Source organism: Heliconius melpomene, chromosome 18 (assembly GCF_056956725.1).
Source record: "Heliconius melpomene rosina isolate 202511_hmr_F chromosome 18, ASM5695672v1, whole genome shotgun sequence".
NCBI classification, from domain to species: Eukaryota; Metazoa; Arthropoda; class Insecta; order Lepidoptera; family Nymphalidae; genus Heliconius; species Heliconius melpomene.
Window position 1 is genome coordinate 5,399,412 of NC_140406.1, and position 22,825 is coordinate 5,422,236.

General features: G+C 33.5%; 1 protein-coding gene across 1 annotated transcript in view; it reads right to left on the bottom strand.

Annotated features, from left to right (window-relative positions):
* The window catches only part of cpo (RNA-binding protein), a 122,393-nt gene extending 100,175 nt beyond the window's left edge, over nucleotides 1-22,218 (bottom strand). Inside the window, exon 1 of the mRNA XM_085202437.1 lies at nucleotides 22,085-22,218. Within this exon, the coding sequence (XP_085058563.1) occupies nucleotides 22,085-22,144 (60 nt within the window). The 5' untranslated portion in view covers nucleotides 22,145-22,218. The remainder of the gene's footprint in view (nucleotides 1-22,084) is intronic.
* Between the last annotated feature and the right edge of the window lie 607 nt (nucleotides 22,219-22,825).

The following is a 22,825-nucleotide window of genomic DNA, read 5'->3' on the forward strand; positions in this document are numbered from 1 at the left end:
AATATGTAGTCGTACATATGTATGCACACACTACACATGTTAAATGTGCTAAATTTATGCTTTGTATGCTATGCTATATAAATTTTGCTGGTACCAGAAAATTTATTTTTAATATTCCTTTGCCTAGGTATTATTACCTTTACCATTTTCAGTGTTGTTTCCATATCTTACTGATATGGAACATAGTGTTTCAGATACTCGTAGGATTTGTCTATATAATTATATTCTTAATTGAAAACTATAAGTTCTTTGAATTTTTAATTGCACGGATTTGAGTAATAAATTAATCAGTAATAATATATAATTAAAAATATATTTAATCAGTTTTATTCAATGATGCTATATTAAAACTCTAGATCTGAAGTTGACGTGCGGTCGGACATCGTGAGAGCGTCCACGCTTGCGGTCACAATTGTCGGCCACTCAGCTGACCTGAGGTAAGAATTAACGGGCATTTGATGACTTAGAGCAACCACTTCAAACCTACTAACAAATTTTTACAACCATTTTATTTAAGCTCTTTATACAAAACCATTTTATTTAAGCGCTTTATACAACTCTTAAGTACAGTGTTCAAATCAAAAAGCCATACCTTTCCAATTTCCACAATTAACCTTAAATATATTAAAAATAATCATATTTTCTACAATTTATTTGGGTCGATCATCTGCGGGAAATTGTTTAGTTTATTGTTTATTTATATTATTGTTTAGTATTCCCACCTCGTCCCGCAAATTTGTAGATAGGTATTAGTAAAAAGAAACTAGTATTAGCCTTTTATTTACAAATTTAAAGTTTACAATATTAAAACAATTATCAATTATTTTTTTCTTATTTCAATTATTAAATGTATGTATGAAATGAAAAGTAAACAACGGATGTTACTTAGGTCACCCAAAGACATTTACGGTTGATTAGTCCCATTAGAATCTTAAGCAATTGCCAATACACGAGCTACTAACAAATGAATAATAGAGACGGCAATAAGATTTGATAAGGCACTTAATATGTCGTGTAATTTGTGCAACGGACAGTATCATTAGCAGTTTGCTCCAACTCGCATTCCTAGTCACAACTGACGTCCCAGCGAAACCTAATCAAATATGAACGAACCTCGCGCCAGGTGAAGGGTGGCAGGTGCTTGACAATATGTTTCCTCTCCCTCACTCTTCAACATATCTCCTAATTCCTATCTCATACTGTTGCTGTTTTATTATTATTTTTCCTGTGATATTACTTTTTGTCGGGGTAGATACACATCTAGTTGATATACACTGGTGTTATTTGACGTTTTATCCGTTCCCGTCATACATTTCAAAAAATTGGCTTTTTAGTTAGTTGGTGCTATTGTCGTTTTGCCCCTTTCCAGTTTTACTTCGCGCGTTTCGAGTATATTCATGTGACAATCAGAGAAGTAAAGTTCAGATACTTTATGTTAATTAAAAGCTACAGTAGTGCCAACTTTTCTAATTACGCTCAACACATTCCGATTACATACAGGACTTAGAGTACTACACTGACTAATCTAAATTGCAACTTCTTTTCAGCTGAAAGTAACGTATAACATACGAGCATATTATGTGTAGTATATATTAAAATGCCCTATTAAAATAGTGTAAGTAAAAACCATTAGTCAAATTTAGTATACATATTTGTATTTCAATAGAATTAGCGTCTAAAGTTTTCTTCAGGTTTATCATTGTTATAAAAATAATCTACAAACTATTTTATAAATTATACGGAATTACCTACCCTCAAATATGCATCAAAGAGGTATCATATTCATCGTAAAGGTATATTTTTACTACAATGTAATTGCAGAACAAATATGAATACCTTAGTTTTGACCTATAAAAAATAGTTGGTAAATATATTAAGGGGGAAAGCAGACGATTTAATATTAACGAAGTTTTATAAAGCAAAAACAATATGCCACCATAGATAAGACCGTAGGCGATACCTTATCAACGGATCAATAAATCCTCTTGTATTTGTGCGCTTCATAGGCCCTAGCAATATATGCGTGGGTAGGAGTAATTTTGGCGTATCTAATATTAGTCGGATTTGGTAACTTTAGACGCTAAACGGAGGATTAAGTTACTGAAATAATATTTTAGTCTAAGATGTTTATGATTTAGTTTTAATTCCATTAGCTATTTGAATATTGCTAACTTAGTTGGGCTATAAATGTTATGTGTTTTATATTTTTCAAAATTAAATAAAAAAATGTAATGCTCATAATTGTAACAAAATAATATAATTCAGACTACTACATGCTATTATATAAATATTTATGAAAAACAAACAAGAACATTAGCCAAATTAAATAAAACCCCTTACACAAGTAAATACGCGGCCGCAAACCATCATAACCACGTTCATAATAAAAAGTTAGACAGTTATGTATGTATGTTTACCCAAAACTTTTTACCTTCCTGGCCGTCTGTTACCTACTAAATAATGCCCCCACGAATATTATATTTTTTCCTATGTCACCCAACACTGTTATAAATGTGGACACTGCGTCACTTGCATTTTATATGAGTGTATGAAATATAGCCGGTGCTAATGGGGTGTTCGCGTGTAGGCACGCCCTTACCTCCGCGGGACCACACCTTTATACATTACCAAGCTAATACTGACTATTGTACAACGCATCACATTAGTTAAGTGGCCTAAGGTACTGTTACAATGCCATTTGATTGATGACTGCCCTACATCTTATATATGATGCTTTGTCGAGGTGATGATGAGATAACAGTATTCTTTTCATATTTATAAAGATAAAAAAAAAGAAAAACAATAGACTTAAAATCAAAAAAAAATTCAAAACTACGAAAATGTGAAAACCGGATGAAAAAAAACCAGCTACGTACTTTTCATTTCTATGTAAATCGTTCTGTTCCTATCGAGACCTTACTTTAACGCGATAACAATATCTAAACTGGCATCGAGAAATAAATTAATCTCGGTAATTTATCCACAAGGTAAAGGTATCAATGTCTATTAGCGTAACATATTAACCTCTGAGGCGTGGGATAAAGTTTCTAACGTAATTACATCTTCGCTCACTGTAAGTATTCAGTTGTTGATATAACCTTGAAAAAATAGTATAGCTATACAAAGCATCGTATATAAAAAGTTTTTTATATCATTCAGTTTTTGCATATATTTTTTATATGCTTAATGTTACAGTACACATTTGAAAATTATAAATATGTATAAAAACAAATATGTTATTATAAAACAACAAAAAAGACAATGCTCTATCAACAATTCCAATGAAATATTTCAAATGTAATTTTGGTCGGCAAGTAATAATTTTAATTATTATCAGAACCTACCAGATAAAAACAATAGAATATAAACTCAAAATTACTCCAATTGCATATATACTCATGCAAACAAATACTTTTAATAAAATTGCGCGGCTCCCATGCAGGAGTACATAAAACTACTATCTGCAGTGGAATAGGAACAATAGAAACTAAATGCTATAAGCATGCATCGTGTATATAACTTTTCCATTGAGAATGTTAACTCCAGTCTGAAATTTCGAAAATGATGAAATAGGATGATGGTTCTATTCAAATACAGTTTCACAGCGAATGCATTATAATAATCATTCTTTACATTTGTTCTAGCGTAACGCTAAAACTTTATAATGATCATATTTCGCTTTCTTAACTTTCAATATTTTACTCTATTTTAATATAAAATAACTAATAAAAATAATTTATATCTAATATATCTATAATCTAAAATTTCCTATATGGCGGAGCACAAAATTTCTTTACAGGTTTTGCCTTTAACGGCGAATGCTTAGTCATCGATCTGTTGAACTTGTGTAAATGTCAGCGAGACGCGAAACGGAAGGCAACTATTATCGCATCCTTAATAATGTATTATGAAACGTATAGTTTGTAAACAAGCATGATATGTTTGTCGCTGGCCTTGACTTCTGTAGATAAATATTATACACAGAATATCTATACCTACTTTTCTATTTATAAATTCTTACAGATTATAATTGTGTCCTGTTATATTATCGGAAATAAGATATTTTTATTACTCTCAGTGGCGCTCATTAACCTTTTCTTCGGAACATTATCTTTATTTAGTGTTGTCAGTTGTTTCGTTGTTTTAGTTTTAAACTAAGCATCAAGTTTTATAGGAAAATTTATTTTCAAACGCAATACAATTGAAAAATGGGTAATAGAATTATAAATTTCGGGATTTTCTTTTATGCTTTGAAACGAGTTACGCAACGGAAGATGCATGAGTAGAAAAAAAAAAACAAAAATATGCAACCGTTTTGTTTAGCATTGTTATAGAAATGGCGTTAATAGCTCAAAATGCTTAAGGTCACAGTGATAGAAATCTAAAACTCAGTAACCGTTTCCCACTATTGTCAATTCATACGTATAACTAAGAACTAGCACATACAAAACGACTACCATTGTGAATGGATGATTACTTCATTGGGAAAAATTATTACATCTCTCATGCATGAGGAATACTATATTAATTGATTTAGGTATTGAAATGTTTTTGCACATAGGTATGTATAGATCGTCAATGAAAGTGATCATATATGAACTCATTTTTTCATTTTAAAGTAGGTACGGTGCCCTAACAATAAGAATATCTTCAATCAATACCAACATAAATAAATAAATAAATATACATATCTAACGAATATCTTGTTTCAATTGTTGACAAATATAACGAAAAATCGTTAAAAAAACATATTTGAAAACTGAAAATTGTTCCTCCTATCTAAAATATTTTATATCACGGCCATTTCAAAAACAGGAAGCCTGAAATGTGAGGAACGAAAATAAAAAAAATATATATAATTCCATTGACAGAGCAAAAATTCAATCCGCAACGTGATCTTTCCGTATGTGGTAAAATATAAAGCGATAGTCACGAATTGATTGGCGGGTTAAATAGAATAGCACTCGCATGCAAAACCACAGGCACAAACAACAATAAGTGTTCAATATCTTTATATTGAAATATTATATTTAATAATCGTTGTGCAGGGGCATAAAGTGTGGCTGTAAACAAATTGTGGGTTCGATTCCCACTCGCGGAAATTAAATATATAATATTTGTATTTTCTTCGCTCTGGTGTCGAAACAAAGCGCGGCGTTGAGTTCCTATGCCTCCAAACACTATGTTCCCTCTGCCTACCCTGCTGTATGCGGGATACAGCGTAAATCTGATTAAATTCATACTTAAACAATAACAGAGATAAGTTATCACCTCGAACCACTGTACGCGTACAGCACAAGTACTTAATTCACGCGTCAGCGAGCCACGGAGTATTGTTGCAACTCGTTATACATTGTTGTAGTCTTGGGCAATATCACTGGAACCGCTTGCGAAATACTTGCACCGTATGCACCATACACTACCCTGGCACTACGTCCGTCTACCTGTCTTTTTGCATTGTCATTTATTATATTATATTGTTTCGGAGAAACGTACAAAATATTTAATCGAAAACATTCCTACTTGTGCATTCGGTTTTTAATTAACAATATCAACTACGCTATGGTTTTACATAATTATATTTGTATATTCTTCTTGATATTCATCCATCAAAGATATTTATTTCACATATTTACGGGTTTGATTTTGACACATTTAGTGTAAAAATGTTATTATGTAAAAATTCTGTACCTTTATCTAGTTTTATTTATATAATTACTCACTATCTAAAGTGTAATTTTCTCAACGCTGTAAAATAATGACAAATCTTATATTAGCAGAAGGATTAAGAGATAAAAAGATATTTTGTGTCATCTAACTACATATCACACCATGTATATCTATCCAAGGCCCGGCGTTGAATTCCGCCACTCAACGCACAATGTCTCGAAATATTCAGCGGAAAGTGGGGAACGGAGTGTCTTAACATTATGTTCTTTCTGCATATCCCGCTGTATGCAGGATACATTGTGGAGCTGTTTTTTTTACTTGCTATTAATATTTAAAACAAACTTTACCAAAAATGATACGCCAAAACAGAAAATTATACGATTGTTTTTAAGCTATACCTACACTATATTATTTTCTACATATGTTATTATATTTAATACTCAAACACTCAGTGCATTCATAATATTATGGAACATTCGCATGAGTTACCTTTGAGCGTCACAAGTAGGTACCATACAGGCAGAACTAAAGCACGCACGGATGGCGACGTGAATGTTGGTACACAACCGCAAAATCAGCACTATGTTGTGAATTCACCACGTACAAAATACCGACGTTAACTCAACAGGCGATGATATAGAAAATTTAAATTATGGTTATAATTGTATAATACTATTTTTTTACTAAAACTCAAATACTAAGAGCTACTAAAATATTTAGTTGCATTAGTTACCAACTTAGTTCAGTATAACACTTTAATCTTACCTTAAAGAGCGCTAGTCGCGTTAGTATAAGAGAAGCATGTGCCTTACCTGGAAAGAACAAAGTATGCATTAAAAATTAAAATCACTAAATTCTTAACTATACTCCCATCAATTTTATAAATGTGAAATTTCGCGAGGATGGCTGTTAGTTCCTAGTTCACGCAATACCCACGGAACGGATTTATAGAAAACTTCACAGAAATATCAGAATAACACATAAGTGTGTATTTTGCATGTGTATTATTTTTAATAATTCAGCTACAATACAACTATCGTGGTTAATATCTCATACAAGTTGATAAAATTACAATGTGAGAAGTAATTTTTTTTTTGCTGTCGATACAGAGTCTAATTATAAAAATTTTATAGTCGTCTTAAATTCCACCACTGAAGAAAAGCATCTGAGAATATTTCAATATACATATATTAATTATTCAAAAAGTGGTGTTTACAAAATGAACTACAACTCAACCACCAGCCCGTCAATCAAACAAAAGCGCACGGGCGGATCACATTTCGCTGGGCGCGGACACGATCGCGAGTGGATCCGAAATGAGGCAAATAAGCAATTACGCGCTCATATTTGGCTCGATTACACGCTGCACTGGGAGGTTTCAGACGCACTGGAGTTGGACACGTCGCTCGCTGGAGTGGCCGCGACATATCCATGTGGCTAAGTAAGCGAGGCAGAATAGCTAGCTCTACATAGATTGCCAAGTCTTAGGATATAGAACATAGTTTATGTTAATAATTTAGTTTAAAGATACAATTTGTGATGAAAGAATGGCAAAAAGAATTATGAAGAAAAAGTGAGCGGAAAGAGAGGTAGGAGAAACCTCGGTTGCCTTCGAAAACACAGTATCAAAGTATTTTTTTTTTTCGAACATGTGGATAATGCTGTTAGCCCTATTGGCTTTTACAGCGACACCGGTTGGGTAGGGAAGAGGGTACTCTGTCCCTGAAGAAATGCAAGCACTAAGTGGCTGCCTGTGAGGAAGTCGACGACTGTAAGGGCGCCCCCTGCGGGAGGATCAAAGTATACTGGATGTTTGGCATTCCTTTCTTTCTGACTAGCCCGCTAGGGATGCATGAATCATTTTATTCATTGTAATTTAATAGTTTAATAAACAGTTTATATCCTGTGTGGATATTGAGTCCATCACCTAAGGCTTATTACTATCTGCTGCGATTATAGAGATATTGCTAGTTGTTGAAATCCAACTTCACGATTTGCCTAGCCAGACATAAAATAAATCTTCTGCAAAGTTTTGCGACAATTTATGTTATCTCAAACTATAATAGTTTAATATCCAGTTAGTATTACCAATTTAAATATATAATCCACTAGAGATGAAAATAATTTCCTAAGATTATTTAGAGTACCTAGTTATAAAACTAAAAATAATAGTTAATACTAAACTATACTGCAACCGCGACTTAGATATAATATTTTTAAATATTTAGTATATAATTTTAATATTAAATTATCAAATGAGCATCAAGTATAAACGTTTTCATTTCATTAGCGTTAGGCCCTTACGAATGCAAACTAAAAACATGTTCTAACGATAATATCAACAACGCACTAACACACGACCTTGATAACGACGTGGGTGTAATACCAATTGTCATTCTTTATACGTACACCGTGTATTAGGTACTTGCACAACAAATAATATTATGGTAAGCTGCCTAGACTGTTCTATAATATCAGATCAATCTACGAGTACATTATAAAACTTGCTGTCGAATGTTTGTTGCATTCTGTTTGCACAATATCACATACTAAACGTACTTAACTGACGGTTTAAATAAGTGACTGGTTATGGGTTCCATTCCCACTCAACGAAACGAAATATTTATTTAAATTTATATTTTCATGCCTTTGCTCTGGTGTCGAGGCAAAGCGCGGCGGTGAGTTCCGCCACTCTACACGCAAGGCTTCCAGAATTCGGCGGAAAGTGGGAATCCGAGTCGCTTAACACCAGATTCCCTTTGCCTATCCTGCTTTGCTTTGATACAGCGTAAAGCTGATCACGTACTTCACTCAAAATAACAACACAATACATATAATACAGACACCATACATATACTATATGTGACATACATGCATGTACGGTCAATTTGTCGTAGCTGATTGCACATGATGGCTTTGAGTTCGATTCTCATCTGGAATTTATCTACAAACGTAACATACGAATTCTCCATTTAAGCGTAAATAGCGTCTCTATATACTAACAATTTTATAACAATATTGCGAAGTGAAATACAATATTATTTTATTATAATTAGGGTTTGGAAGTTGAAAGTAAATCTCACTTTGGGTTGCCTTGAGCGTTTATAAGCAATATTTTCACTATAAACTCTACAACTATTTTATAGAATTTATTTCGGGGTTCGTGTGTTGCGCCACAATTTACCAACAAAACACATCGGGGTCGCATTTACATAATAAGCACAACCCGCAGAAAAGCGACGATATATTCGGATTTTCCATATTATTTTATCTTATCCAATCTTTTGCAGAATTATGTCCCAAGACTAAATTAATATATATTGATAGTAAGTTTATTTTTATTTAAGCGTTATTAATGATTATTATTAAAGTAAATATATTAAAGATAAATTATAAGTAAAAACATTAAAGTGATGGCGGTGTTTTTGTTTGACATAAAGGAAAATATAATAAATTATTATTTAATTACAGAAAATATACCCAATAAATAAAAAATAACTAATTTAAAGATATCAAAAATCTACTATCTGTTTTTATTTATAAAATAAATATAAATGATCAATCCATTTCGGTGAACATCATAAAAAGGGAACATACATGTAGGTAATATGCATAAATCACAAATAATGAAAATACCCTCTAGGAGGCAGTTATTCGTTCTATTTCTTGAGTTTAGCAGTAATTTATCTGTAAAGGTCCTGATGAGAGCATAAAATAAAACGAAATGGTCAATCGGCATCTAACGACAACGCGTTGGTCGCGCGCCAACTGTCGCGAGACATCGATATACGTACGGAACGCCTCACTGTGGACGAAAAGTTAAATGAAACCTGAAGTTTCAGTCTTTACGCCGTTGAAATAGAATCGATCATAGTACGTGGATGCCACCCGATATCCACGCATCGTTAAAGCACTGCACACATTGCACATTATTGAATCACGTTCTTTGAGCTCGTGTCGGCAAATAAGCTGATTAGATGCACCACCCGCACAGCGCTTTCGTGGCTTTCTATATCATTTGTGGGAAATCTTTACTTTATATCAGAATGATAGTGACAAACCTGATATTCATATTGTTGAAACATGTAGAGAAATCGTATACCTACGAGATATTAGGCGCTTGAATAATTTTAAGTCTTAGTCGATATGGAGTTTTGTGGGTTTTGTATATGACGTTAATCCGCTAGTAACATAAATTTTGATGATAACAGCGCCTACGACACGACATCGCTGCGCACGTAGGACTTAATTAATCGAACCGGCCGGTATATATATTTTTCCAACGCCACCACCAACAATTACTGCTAATTGGTATTTCCTATGCTGCGCTAAAATAGCACACATGTAATTAGAGACTCAAAATAAATTGTAAAATTGCGAAAGCGCAATTGCTACTTACTTAGTAATAGAGCTAAATTTGTAGCCATCTGCTATATTACAACGAAACACCATAAGTACGTTTCCTTGACATTACTTATGTGGTCATCATGAACATACAACAATGTGCAAGCGTACAAAATTAGCGTAATCTGAATTTCAAATATCCAATTAAGAATCAATTTAGTTACAAGCAACAATGTAAAAATACGTATCCATATAAAATTGTATTACATAAGATAGTTTGAAACATCGCTTATATTCTGAATATTAATTTCACAGAGATGATTAATATAAGTATATATAATATATATCTTAACAAATTTCCGTAAACTACAATTACTATATTGAAACATGTAGGCGCTAATAGTATGAAGTATATAGCTATTAAAAACTTATGTAAAAATATGTTAATATTATTTTTTTGTTAATTCCACAACAGAAGCATGCAATCTTACTTAATCTTAGTTTAGATAGTTATCGTTCCATATACCTCACAGCCATTTCTTTCCTATGACGCAGATCGAGGCGAAAGCATATACTTGCAATATATTGTCATTAAACTAGCTTCCTTTAGGAAATTATAAAATATTACCTACAGCTTTTCATTCTGTCGTACTATGTATCTATGTATGTATGACTTTTATATTATGTGGCATGTAACAATTATACGTTTATAATTTTTCTGTATATTATCTGTGTAATTAAATATTTGCTTAGAAACATATTATGAGCCTACTATGTCTTGGATAGAGGCACCCAATTTTATTTTTGTTAAATCATCTAGTGATGTGCCCAAATTTCAATTATAAATATACCTCGATCGAATGAGGTATAATTATTGCCAAAAAGAAGCTTTAAGGTATGCGTCTAATATTAACGAAATCATGAAAAGCAGTAACATTATTTAATTTGATCATATTACAAATCAATACTGTACCTACCTACATAAAATAAATAAATGCAAACATAAGCCGCGCGAAGTCGCAAGTAGAAACTAGTAATAATCATATAATAAGACTCGTGGCAGTAAGACGCACTCCGCAATATGTGCTCCGAATGTTAATATCGCGCCCACAGTGAATAACTACGATACAGACTGTTTTGGTATGGGGTGTTTTCGCATACGACTGTTATTTTTATAGCTGTCAAGAGTTAACAAGAAATATAAAATATAGTTTAACATAAAAAAGTAATTCTTTACTTAGGTACATAATTATAATAAACGTGTATTTTTCTTTGAATTAATGTAAGAGAACAAAAGATATTTGCAAGTCGATTGCAAACAATTAAGTTTATAATCTATAATGGAATAAATAGTTTTTTTGCATTTATTTATGTTTTTACTTTTTACCCTATTGTTAGATTCATAGTTGATGGGTTACTAGTAGTAAAATAACAAGATTATCAATAATGTAGACACAACTGGTCCCGTAATACTGGGTTACAATGTTAAATGTAACATGTTTTTAGCTTTACGCTTTACTCCGCAAGTAGAAAGGTAGGCAGAGTTAACCTGGGAACCTAGTATTATGACAATCCATTCTCTTTAAGATACTTCCGTTCCCCATTTCCGCCGAATTCTGATGGCATTGCCTGTTGAGTGGCGGAACTTGAAGCTGCGCTATGCCTAGCTGTCAGAGAGAGGAAATAAAATATTAAATATTCCATTTTCTCGAGTGGAAATCGAATCTATAACCTATCATTTTACAGTTGCACGTTTGTGCCCCTGCACCGCGACTAACCTCAAGTTACATGTTAATCATGATAAGAGAATAACTCAAACAAGCTAACTCTACCTTTTTCTACAACTTACAAAACATAACAAAAAAAAAATCCAGAATATAATATGAAGAGTCGCACTCAGTCAATGTGGCGAGCCCTCTCATATTGTATGCGTTGTAAATCATAGCACCTTTTGTGGCGCGCCGTCGACGTCCGCACTACCGGATGATCTCGAAACGCATCAGGGGGATTAAATGTAATATTGTTAATGTATTTGTTATTCCACTTCCGTGCTCTTTATTGCGTTTTTATAAAAGAACAATGGAATGGTATTGTGACAGTAGAGATGAGTGACAGATAGTATGCTTGCTAATTAAACACGTATTAGAGACCAGTCGTGGCGCTGTGGACAAGGGCATTACTGTAATCGAGATAGGTTGTGAGTTCAATTCAATGACACTTTCTACTCTAGACATAAGTTGAATTGTATTTAATAATTTAAATTACAGCTCATACGTATGTCGAGTATTACCTATAATATCAAGTCTTAGTAGTTCTGATTCTATAGTGAGCATCAAAAAAATCATATGTCAGGATAAGGGTCGATTTTATGTTGCATTACATCCACAAAACATTTAAAGCAAACCCAAGGGGAGTGCCCCTGTATTCTTTTACAAAATTCTTCAAGGATATTTTAAAACGTACGTGATATTACAATCGTAGGTAGGATTTAGGGCTTTGCCAGAAAATATGGATAAACATAGCGTTTTTTTATATTACTAAGTAATTGCAAAGTTAATTATTATATGAAAAATATTTAAGTTAGTCAGCTTCAATACATTGAAGTACACTCGTGAAATTCTAATGTGTGAAATGGTCATAAATTCAATTATATAACTACGATGCCGAATTTACGTGTAGGTATGATTTGTATTTCTAATAAGGGCTCTTATAAAGTGTAGTAGTAAAGAAATAATATATTTTATTAAATATTAACTTTCACAGGTCTCCTTTTCCTAAATAAGCAATGGGTTCCTCATTAATATCCAAGCAGCATTATAGAATCATAATCAATAACGCATACATTCACGACCCTGAGTGCGTATGTAGGTCTCGCATAGCATCGACTAAATTGACCGCATAAACCGATCAAATATGTATCCAATAGTGCCGGGGCAAGCAGTCGGGCACTGCCCAGCGCCCAGTGCCCGTTGGCACACTTCGTAATTACATTGTAAGTAATTATCGACTCGGACGAACACTCAACGGAACACATTAGAACAGCTGTAGTGGATTCTTGCCCATCAATAATGTCTGCAACATCGCATCACTATAATACATTTCCATTGTGATACATTTTATCTGGAGCGTAATTACTTTGGTTTATCGTCTTCTTAGTAGCTATAACAAACTAACGAATTCAGTAGTAAATGCAGGTGGTATTTATAACTATTTTCAGAACTATTTACAAGTAACCTTTATCATAACTGATTTCTTTTACATTAAAAATGTGATTCATATCTAATTAGAATCTTATTGGGATGTTAATACATAATTATTATTTAAGCACAATTAAAATAGATAATAGTACGATGATCTGTAAATCAAAATAAATATAAAGTCACTAACTATAGAATATTTATTTTGTTTAATAAGAAATATTACCTTTGTATATTACAAAATCTTTTTGAAGTTTGATGCTTACATGTAACTTTTCATAATTTGGAAATGCGTGAAATATCATTGGTTTCAACATATTTTATACAAAGAGACGAGAATCAGGAAACTGCCTACAATCTACCTTCCAAATAACATTCATAGTGAATGTTTCCTTTGCCTATCGCCGGTTTGATGTATAGCAAACGGCACGTCGCCTCTCACTCGGGCACATCATCAGAGATGAAATTATTCACCTCGACAAATTGCGGTCGTCGTCTGACGTGGCGAGTCGGAGAGGAGAGTCGAACCGTGCGTGACTCTCATCTGTACGCTCGATTACAATCGGCTTCGGGGCAATATGTATGACCTAGAGTTGATGTTTTAATATTCAAGTGTCGCCTGCGCGCGGCGCACGCTTTGCTGTAATAAAAGCACGCTCCGACGCTTAACGAGCCAGACCGATGAGCTCCTTCGTGTTACCACCAAGGCGACCCTGTACGTGACCGCTACGAAGCTACATCTTAATTTCTGCAGTAATGCCCCCAGATTTTGAATTATAATCGTTGTTAATATCCCTATTAAAGTTTTAAAGCATAATGCTATGTAAGCTAAACTCTAAGTATAAGTACCTACACATAATATGTAGACTAGCGACGTCAAATCATCGTTCATTCATATAAGAATTTCATAAATTGGATTATTAAATATGTTTTGATTTTTAAGAAAAATATTTTAATGTTATAATATGATAATAAATTAATTTCCAACAGTATACTTACCTAATATACGAATAAGTCCTAAAAGAAAGATTAAACGTGACTTACATTAGAAATGACATTTCAATAGATACTAAAAGGTACCTCTGTATCTCTAACAAAACTTAACAATAGCCCTAATTTCGCTTTCATATGAGAATCTATAAAAAGAGAAATACAAGATTTTTCCGTTTCCACGTCACAAAAAGACAATCTAGTCGCTAATTGTCTTCCCTCTTAGAACTTATCCCTACAAGACACAAGATAAATACATTTATTGCTATATCTGATTCAGTTTCATTATTAGAAACTGCTCACAAGAACTCTAGAACGGATACCCGCCAGCAGTTTCCAACTCAAACTTCTAGACTGCAAAGAAAGTTATCAGCAATCGAGGGGCCATTGATTGTGCACAAAGAGCCTTTCGTCTCGCGACATTCAAGTTCGATTTTCTGCTCACAATGCGGGCCCCGTTTTTCGTCTTGCATTTGGTATAATAGTACAGTTCGTTCGGTCCCTGTCGACATTGTTCGCTCTTTTTCATTTATGGTAAATACTACAAGCCTGTAAAGTGGATATTTCAGATTTTAAATATTTTTTGTTTATTTATTTCAGTTAATTCGTCACATTCAAATACTAGCGACTTAAGCACATTAGTACGATTCACGAAGCTCTAAGTCTGCTTGGCTGGTAGCCAAGGTACTTGCACAGTACACAATAAATACCTACTACACTGAGTACTCTTAATTACTTCACTAGCGTTCTACGAATTGCTATACACAATAAAAACTGCTAATTCTATAATCGGTCAGATTCAATTACTACCATAAAAAATATGTCAATTTTTTTCAATTATACGCAATGTAAGCGTTTCTAAACAACGTATATAAATAAAAGAAAGCCTTAAAATTAGCCTAATATAAATATACAGGCTGAGAAAAAGAACAGAACTATTTCGTTAACTGTATTTGGTTCTAAAACAAAGTCGGTTAAAATTATTAACTTCAGTCTGATCTATAATTAAACGTAGAAACATAATCGAGCTACATCCTTTACAGGGCAGTGGAGCAGCAATGGAAACGCTTACCACTATATGCTCCACTTTCCATTTACTCTATAGATCTTTTGCTTTATACCTTGACTGTTCACTTTTATATACGCTAAATTTATATTATATCATAATTTTAAATATAAAAAAATAAGCAATAACTTAAGAAATCTTTAAAACTAAAAGCTATGCAAAAGCTTAAACATTATTATTCGAATATGCAAAATTAATATACCGAATAGTTGTGGATAGAATAGTTACTTGAAAATATTTCATTAACAAGAAATATAAATCCCACCCTCTACAGCTTGTAGCGAAACGAACAGGACGAAGTGAAGTTTCTGTTTACACGTGGCGTTGGTAATCCGAGGTGCAAAACGTTAGAGGAATCAAGCAACAGTTATTGGCTGAGCCTCTGCGCCCATTCCATTGTTCACGCTTTAAGCCGATATTGCTGTTTCCCTCAGCTTTATAGACATGACATATTAATTGAGATCATTTCTCTTAGTGATAGTTGTTCAAACGTTTGTTCATAGTTGAGGAAATAAAATAATATACTTTCTTTGTTTTAAGTTATCCATGTCTAAATTCGGAGAAGTAAAGCAAGTTCATAAAACAAAATCACTTTTTGGAAAAGCATTCAAGATGTTATATATAACTTGCCTAAAAATAATAGTCAACAACACATATAATTCTGTGAAACAACCTCAAGTTACACGCAAAAACACAATGAAAGTAACTTCCCAACAATATGTAGCAGACATTCTACGAACGCGGTATACTTAATAAAACGCTAACATAAATTGAAACAATTTAATATCTTACAAAGAGTAAGAATGTGAAGAATAAAAGAATAGTTTATACATTGCTTTAAGTCCTGAGAATGTCAGGCAGATAATTACTCAAGTATGGGATTCTTAGGAAGTTTTGAATTATTTTTTCAGTTTCACCATGTATCCCGCACACAGCATGACAGAGGAAAAAAGAAAAGTGTTAAGACACTCCGTTCCACATTTTCTGCCGAATTCTGGAAGTATTGCGTGGTAAGTGGCAGGACACAACGCTGCACTTTGGTGACACCAGAAGAAATGAATGGAAAAAAAATTGGAATCAATGCATTTACAGTCACACTGTGTGCCCTGTGTCACGACTGGTCTCAAAATTGGAGGACTGGAATTGAAATGATATCGAAATGTATGAATTTAATTCGGTTAATTAAATACAATTTAAAATATAAACTTTAATTATAAAACAATTTTCTTTATTTATAATTAAATTAAAGTTGATATATTCCTTCGAAAACATCAACGTATAATAAAGTTGGGGGACAGGTGAATTCATAAGCGAAATTCTGTAAAGCGTTACCTAAAAATTGTTCTGAAGCCGCAACACGCTCCCGTCAAAAAGTCAAAATCGACAAACAAATTCAATTAAAACTTTGCCACGACTAACCCCAAACCGAGAGCATTAGATGAAGCATGATTAATAATTACAAAGGGACCACCTAATATAGAACAAATAAGACTAGGTGATCAGCAAAACTAAAGTAAGTTAACTTGCGATAGTACATTGACAAATCGCAAAACCAACTCTAAAGAAACTGAACTTCTTTTTCCTCTCTTTATCAGAATATATCTGTCTTTATTGTTGAGAAGGGGGAATGTGAGAAGGCTATTTGTTTTTACAGTCGAGCGCCGCCGAACAAATTAGATGGACAAACTGTTGGAGCGGTTGAGGTGTCTATATTCCGCTCTACGAGAGTTCTTCTGTTCAATTCGTTCGAAGAATGTCCCCGCGATCGAGTTCGAGTGATTTAATAATTTTCTCTTCAGTGGCAATGGAGATATCGCGCGAGCGGTATTTTAGAGTTCTTAAGCATTTGGATTTTTTTAGTTTACTGTATACCTATTTATTATTTTTTATTTACATTTGTAAATTAGAATAAAAAATATTTCTTTATAGATAGAGATATAAAAAGTCATTTCTAGTACTAATTAATACGTGTAGAGCTGTTACATTTTATACAGGTTTGACTTTTTAAATGTAAAAATAAATAAAAAAATTGTACATAAAACTCTACTAAAGTTATAATTACAGTAACAATCACAAAGTGTTGCAACATGTGAACAAACTAAAACAAAAGTAGTTACAGGTTTCAGGAAACCTTACAGGTACCTACTGTCTGCGCGGCCGTTACCCGATTCCCGCGACTAGTTGGTCAATCGATCGGCGATCCGATCCTGGAAAGGGGTTATCATCAGACGTCTTTATAACAGGTACTTAAGAATATCATTAAATTGAAATAGCTTAGTGGTATTTACATAAATATGAAGATAATATTTTCAGGTACGTTTAATAAATTGAATAATATAATATATTGTTCTACTCTTATCTTTACTATTTATTTATTGTTAATTCTTTCTATTTTTGTTCTGCAACCATTGCATAAAAACAGTTCAAGTTCTCGTTTGTTTATTGTATATGAATTGCAAAAAATATTTTATTATATTTTAAGATTAGTATTAATTACTTTATAAAAAACCATATAACCTATTTCCTACAATGTTGCTATATTTAGACACAAGGAGCTCCTCAAATGTAAATATAAAACCCTAGCAAACATTTAAAGTGACGCTAGACAGTGCTGGCGCCAGTGAAGGCAGACCCGCCGGCGCCGACCGCGCCCGTCAGCACCCCTGCCTCGCTGCCTCACTGCCTCACGTCAACCAGTTATTATCTTTACATCTACCATGTTTTGCGGAACACTATAATACACTACTATTACAAAGTGGGTAGAATGGATACGTGAATGAAAATAATAATAGAAGGAGACTGAGCAATATAAACTTTAATCTATTATATAAAAAAATCGGCGGTAATTTGAAAACGGAGTGTCTTAACCCTAGGTTCCCTCTGCCTACCCTAGTGTGCGGGATACAGCGTGAAGTTGGTTTATTTAATTTTTTATTTATAAAATTATTGTATAAGAATTTCCTTTACTTTTTTTCAAAGAATTCCAACATTAATACGTCAACAAGTTTTGGGATATACGTTATATACACTTTATTTATATATACTATACGAGTATAACAATTAAACATTGGGTTTCATGGAAATAAAATATTAATATAATACAAACCATGCAGCTACTTAGCTATTCAATCTGAATTCACATATTGTTTGGTCTAGACCAAATAATAATTTATGCCTGGAGGTTTGAGTTTGTTAGCTTCCACAATTGTTGAAACACGCTTAAATTTTCATGTGATGAAAAACCTATTCTTATAAAGAATACCGAAAATTTTCTGTTCGTGTATTATTTTAAAGTTATCGAGTTAAAATTTTTAAAAGGTATATAATATTATATCCATCCATACGTTACTCTTTAGTGTGTTTGACCTACTTTATATTGATACAAGGCAAATAAAGACATTGATTTATAAATTCCAATAAATTGAAAACAAGTGACCCGCGGTTGATTGCAAGATGTGTTCTATAAGATACTGACGATAAAATCCTATTTCCCGTGGTGTCTGACTGCGGTCATTTTCAACATAATTTCAACGTTCACGCATTTGGAAAGTTGCCTAGTGATCATCAAAAATGACATCAATCTGTGAGTCCACTCCATTCGACTGCACTACGATTACGACAGAAACGTAAGTTCTCGTTAAGGACTTTTGAGAAACGTTGAAACAGATTTTCGTGTACAAACTTCCAATAGATATATTTATATAAGATACTTTATTGCATATTTTCAGAAACTTTGCTATGGGGAAAATTTAAAATATTCTTGCTATGAACTTGTATGATTAGGGGCTATTTTAGATACAGGTTGGTACTACATACAAGTACATACTACAATAGAGTCTGCTAATCGTGTAGAGTCTAAAAACAGTTATATTTTATTTATAATCCGTACATTAAAACTATACTACATTATAAATGGATATTATATAATTTACAAGATTCACGTACGCAAATACTTTTTTTTCCTAGTATATTTCTAAAAGTATTGAATATATCCAATATATTTTTAAAATATTGTGCTTAACAGAATTACTTATTTTTTTTCTTATATACCTACATATATTATTAATACATACATGTATTATAAATCCATAAATATATGTTAAAGATAGTTAGCCCACAGAATGTTCCACCTGGTGCCCATAACGCGCAAGTATGACATGCCTTGGTGCGGCTGTATCAATCGCTTGAGTGATTGCGCCCACACTACTTGCAAAGGGTTTCGCCTGTAATCCTTCCCCTTTCCTTAGTGCATGAGTTCACATCAAAGCGACGCAGACAACTTCTAAACGCGCTGGACAAACTCGCTTCGCGTAACGAGAACTTTCAAATTAATTATTATTTCGCAGTTTATGTTATGACTGTGGGCTGGAATCTACTTTGCATATAGCCCTTAAATATAACTTCGCCGTATAAAGCTACCTCGAACTTCAGATACGCATGTTACAACTTATTTATCTTGTTGGCATCTCTGTAATTTTTACAAATTTCCGCTACCCATAATTACTTTGAATTATCGATGGAAAGAATATTTATGATATATTTAAGTGTGTATGGGAGACTTTTCAAGAGGCGCAGGTTCTAATCCCGCTATGATTAAATTTTTATTAATTTTGTAAAAAGCTAAAAGTAATATTGTATGTCCTCATTAAATTTTTAACTGTTTACTTTTCCTAAAATATAGGATATCAAAAATAACTATTTTTTTTGTTCATTTCTTTTGTTTAATTATTAATAAGCGACCTCTAATAAACACGATTTTAGATAACAATCTTGTTAATTTATATGAAAATTCACGCACTAGTTTCCGCATAATAGCATAATGCGCAATAAAAGTCAAATGAAAAGTGAGCCAATGCAAATCAAAACACAAAATACACTTTTCAAAGCATTCCATTCACAATTTTCATGCTGAAATCACAACTAAGCACCCTCTACTTAGATGTATTTACAGTTTTTCATAACAAAGGGAGAAACAACGCTAGTGGATAGGAATCAATTTATAAAGCTGCCCCCGCACGGGACGAGGCGGGCGACATCCACTCTATTTGTCTCGCTAACACAACCGCTGCCCACTTCTCGCCTGCTGGCGGTTCATGTTGAAGAATTTATCGCTATTCCTTTAAGGCTACGTTCGCTTTTACTGTTAACTTCTAGAAGAATTTTATTTCTTCGGAATGTGATTTAAAGTAATTGTGTTGTTGGTTACTTCAAAAGGGCAGTGAAACGGATGATGTTATTTAAAACATGTCGTATTTGCCTTTTTTGTATTAGTAGGTATACCTAGAGGTAGAGAATGATTGATATCGATCACAAATATGTGAAAACGTATATGACGAAATCTAATTAGTGAACTAAACCAAAATATAAAAAATGTAATTCAATAGACACGGTGTCTTTTACGAGCTTTTACGGTTATTATTTGGCAGACGACAGCTAGACTATTTCATATATTCGCTAAATACATGGTAGTCGTAATATACCTTAGAAAGAAATATCTACGCTGTATTTTCAAATTAATTACAAAAAAAACATAGAAACCATAAAAAAATATATTGAAAAAAAAATAATTCACTTTTAATAAAATAATAATTATTTAAAATATGCAGTATATTATTGCATATTTTATATGCATACTTTAAAAATATGCAGTATAGTATGACGTTTCATTATAAAAACTAGTTCATAAATAGATTCAATATTACAAGACTTATCATCTTAGCACAACGTTAGCCATTGTACAGAAATAAAACGCAATTGCAACACTAGACTAGAGCTGTTTTTGACATATCGATAAAGATATTTTATTGTAAAGTCAATGTAGTGTGAGCGCGGGACTCTATATATTTTTCCAGTACTTCTAAGGGGTAACTAAATTAAGTTATATGTATATCATCAGATTGAGAAAACTACATTTCATTATATTTTTACAAGCTTCACTCTGTTTGGCAAGACACTACGTTACCCACTTTCCACTCGAATTTAAAACATTGTATGTTTAATGGCGTAATACAACGTCGCATTTTGTCTTGTTAGCTGGTCATGATATCAGAATAGGCCATTGCGAGTCTATAGAGATCTATCCCATAGTCACAAGTATAGAGTTTACAGATAGATGCCGCACCACGATGGGTCACACAGTGGATATAAATATATTCTGTTTTTACTAATGTTTTATAAATTTATTTATAATAACTAAGCGAAGACAAAAACTACAATGCAATATATATAATGTTTCATTTCTGCTGCAATAGTGGCGAGGAAAATTTCCTTTTATTGTGTTAGTAAATGCTTATTGTATACCCGAGCGTTTTCTCCATTGTGATAGCTCCCGCCGTACCTCTTTGATATTACTTTGCGATTGTTCGATGACAAATCACTTAAATGATACATAAAGTCTCATCCGACACAGCAAATCAAATAGCATTAGTGGCCATTGTTAAATTAATTATAAACGGAAATCTATGTCTTTGTTTATACAAAGTTTTACAGAACAAATTCAAAGTGTTCATTCTAATTAGTTAATATTTATTTCGTTATATATTTGAAGGTAAACTACTGAATATATAGTAAGAAACGTAATTTAAAAAGTAAATAGATAAATTTCAATATATCCAGAATCGTATATAATGATTCTTATTCATATATTCTGATTATTGACGAACGAAGACGTTTTCAGATTCGCAATACTTTCTAATTTTCAAATATAAGAATATGTTAAAAAAATCAGTTATTATTACTGTAACTATTTAAAAGAATATTGATGATGATGATCAACTAGCAATCTCTTATTATTAAAAAAAAAGAAAGTATAAATTACCTCTTCCTCAGTTGTGGCGGTGTTGACTGAGTCCATGCTCTGGCAGAGCGCGAGCTCCATGTTCTTATGCTGCGGCGAGGCAGGTCGCGGCGAGGGCGCGCCCTGCGTCTGCGCGGGTCCGGGCGGCTGCTGCACGCTCGCGCCCGTCGTCTGCACCGTCTGCACCGCTTGCAAGCTCTGTGCCTGCAGGTTCTGCAGCGACTGGTGGGCCAGGTTCAGCTGGTGCTGCTGCACGATGCTCTGCTGCACTATACTCTGCTGCACCTTGATGTGTTGGTGCACGGCCAGCTGGTGGATGGGGTGCAGGGGTGCGCCGGTCGCGGGGTACGGGGGGGAGAGCCGCTGCCGCTTCACTTGCGCACTCTGAAGCGCTTCGTGCAGCCTCTTCACCGGGAGGGGGCTCTGGCCGAGGTTATCCACGGCTGTGTCGGGGCGTGCTGGCCGAGTCGCGCGACTCCGGCGAGCACTGACCAACTGTCAGACAGGAGAAATGAGCGCGCGCTACGCGACGATATCGATATATGATGTTGACAACGGCGCAGCACTACGCACGTTGTGTTATGAATTAATTGACTTATCGGCTACGCTCGTTAAAACTTAAAGGTTTCCAAACACCGATAAGTGATTGTTCTTTATTATTTTAGCGCTTAAGCACTTTGTTCTCATTCGTGCTGATCGATGTTCTGCATGTAAACTGATCCTGAAAAAAAAAGAAAAAATACATGAAAATTCCATTACTAA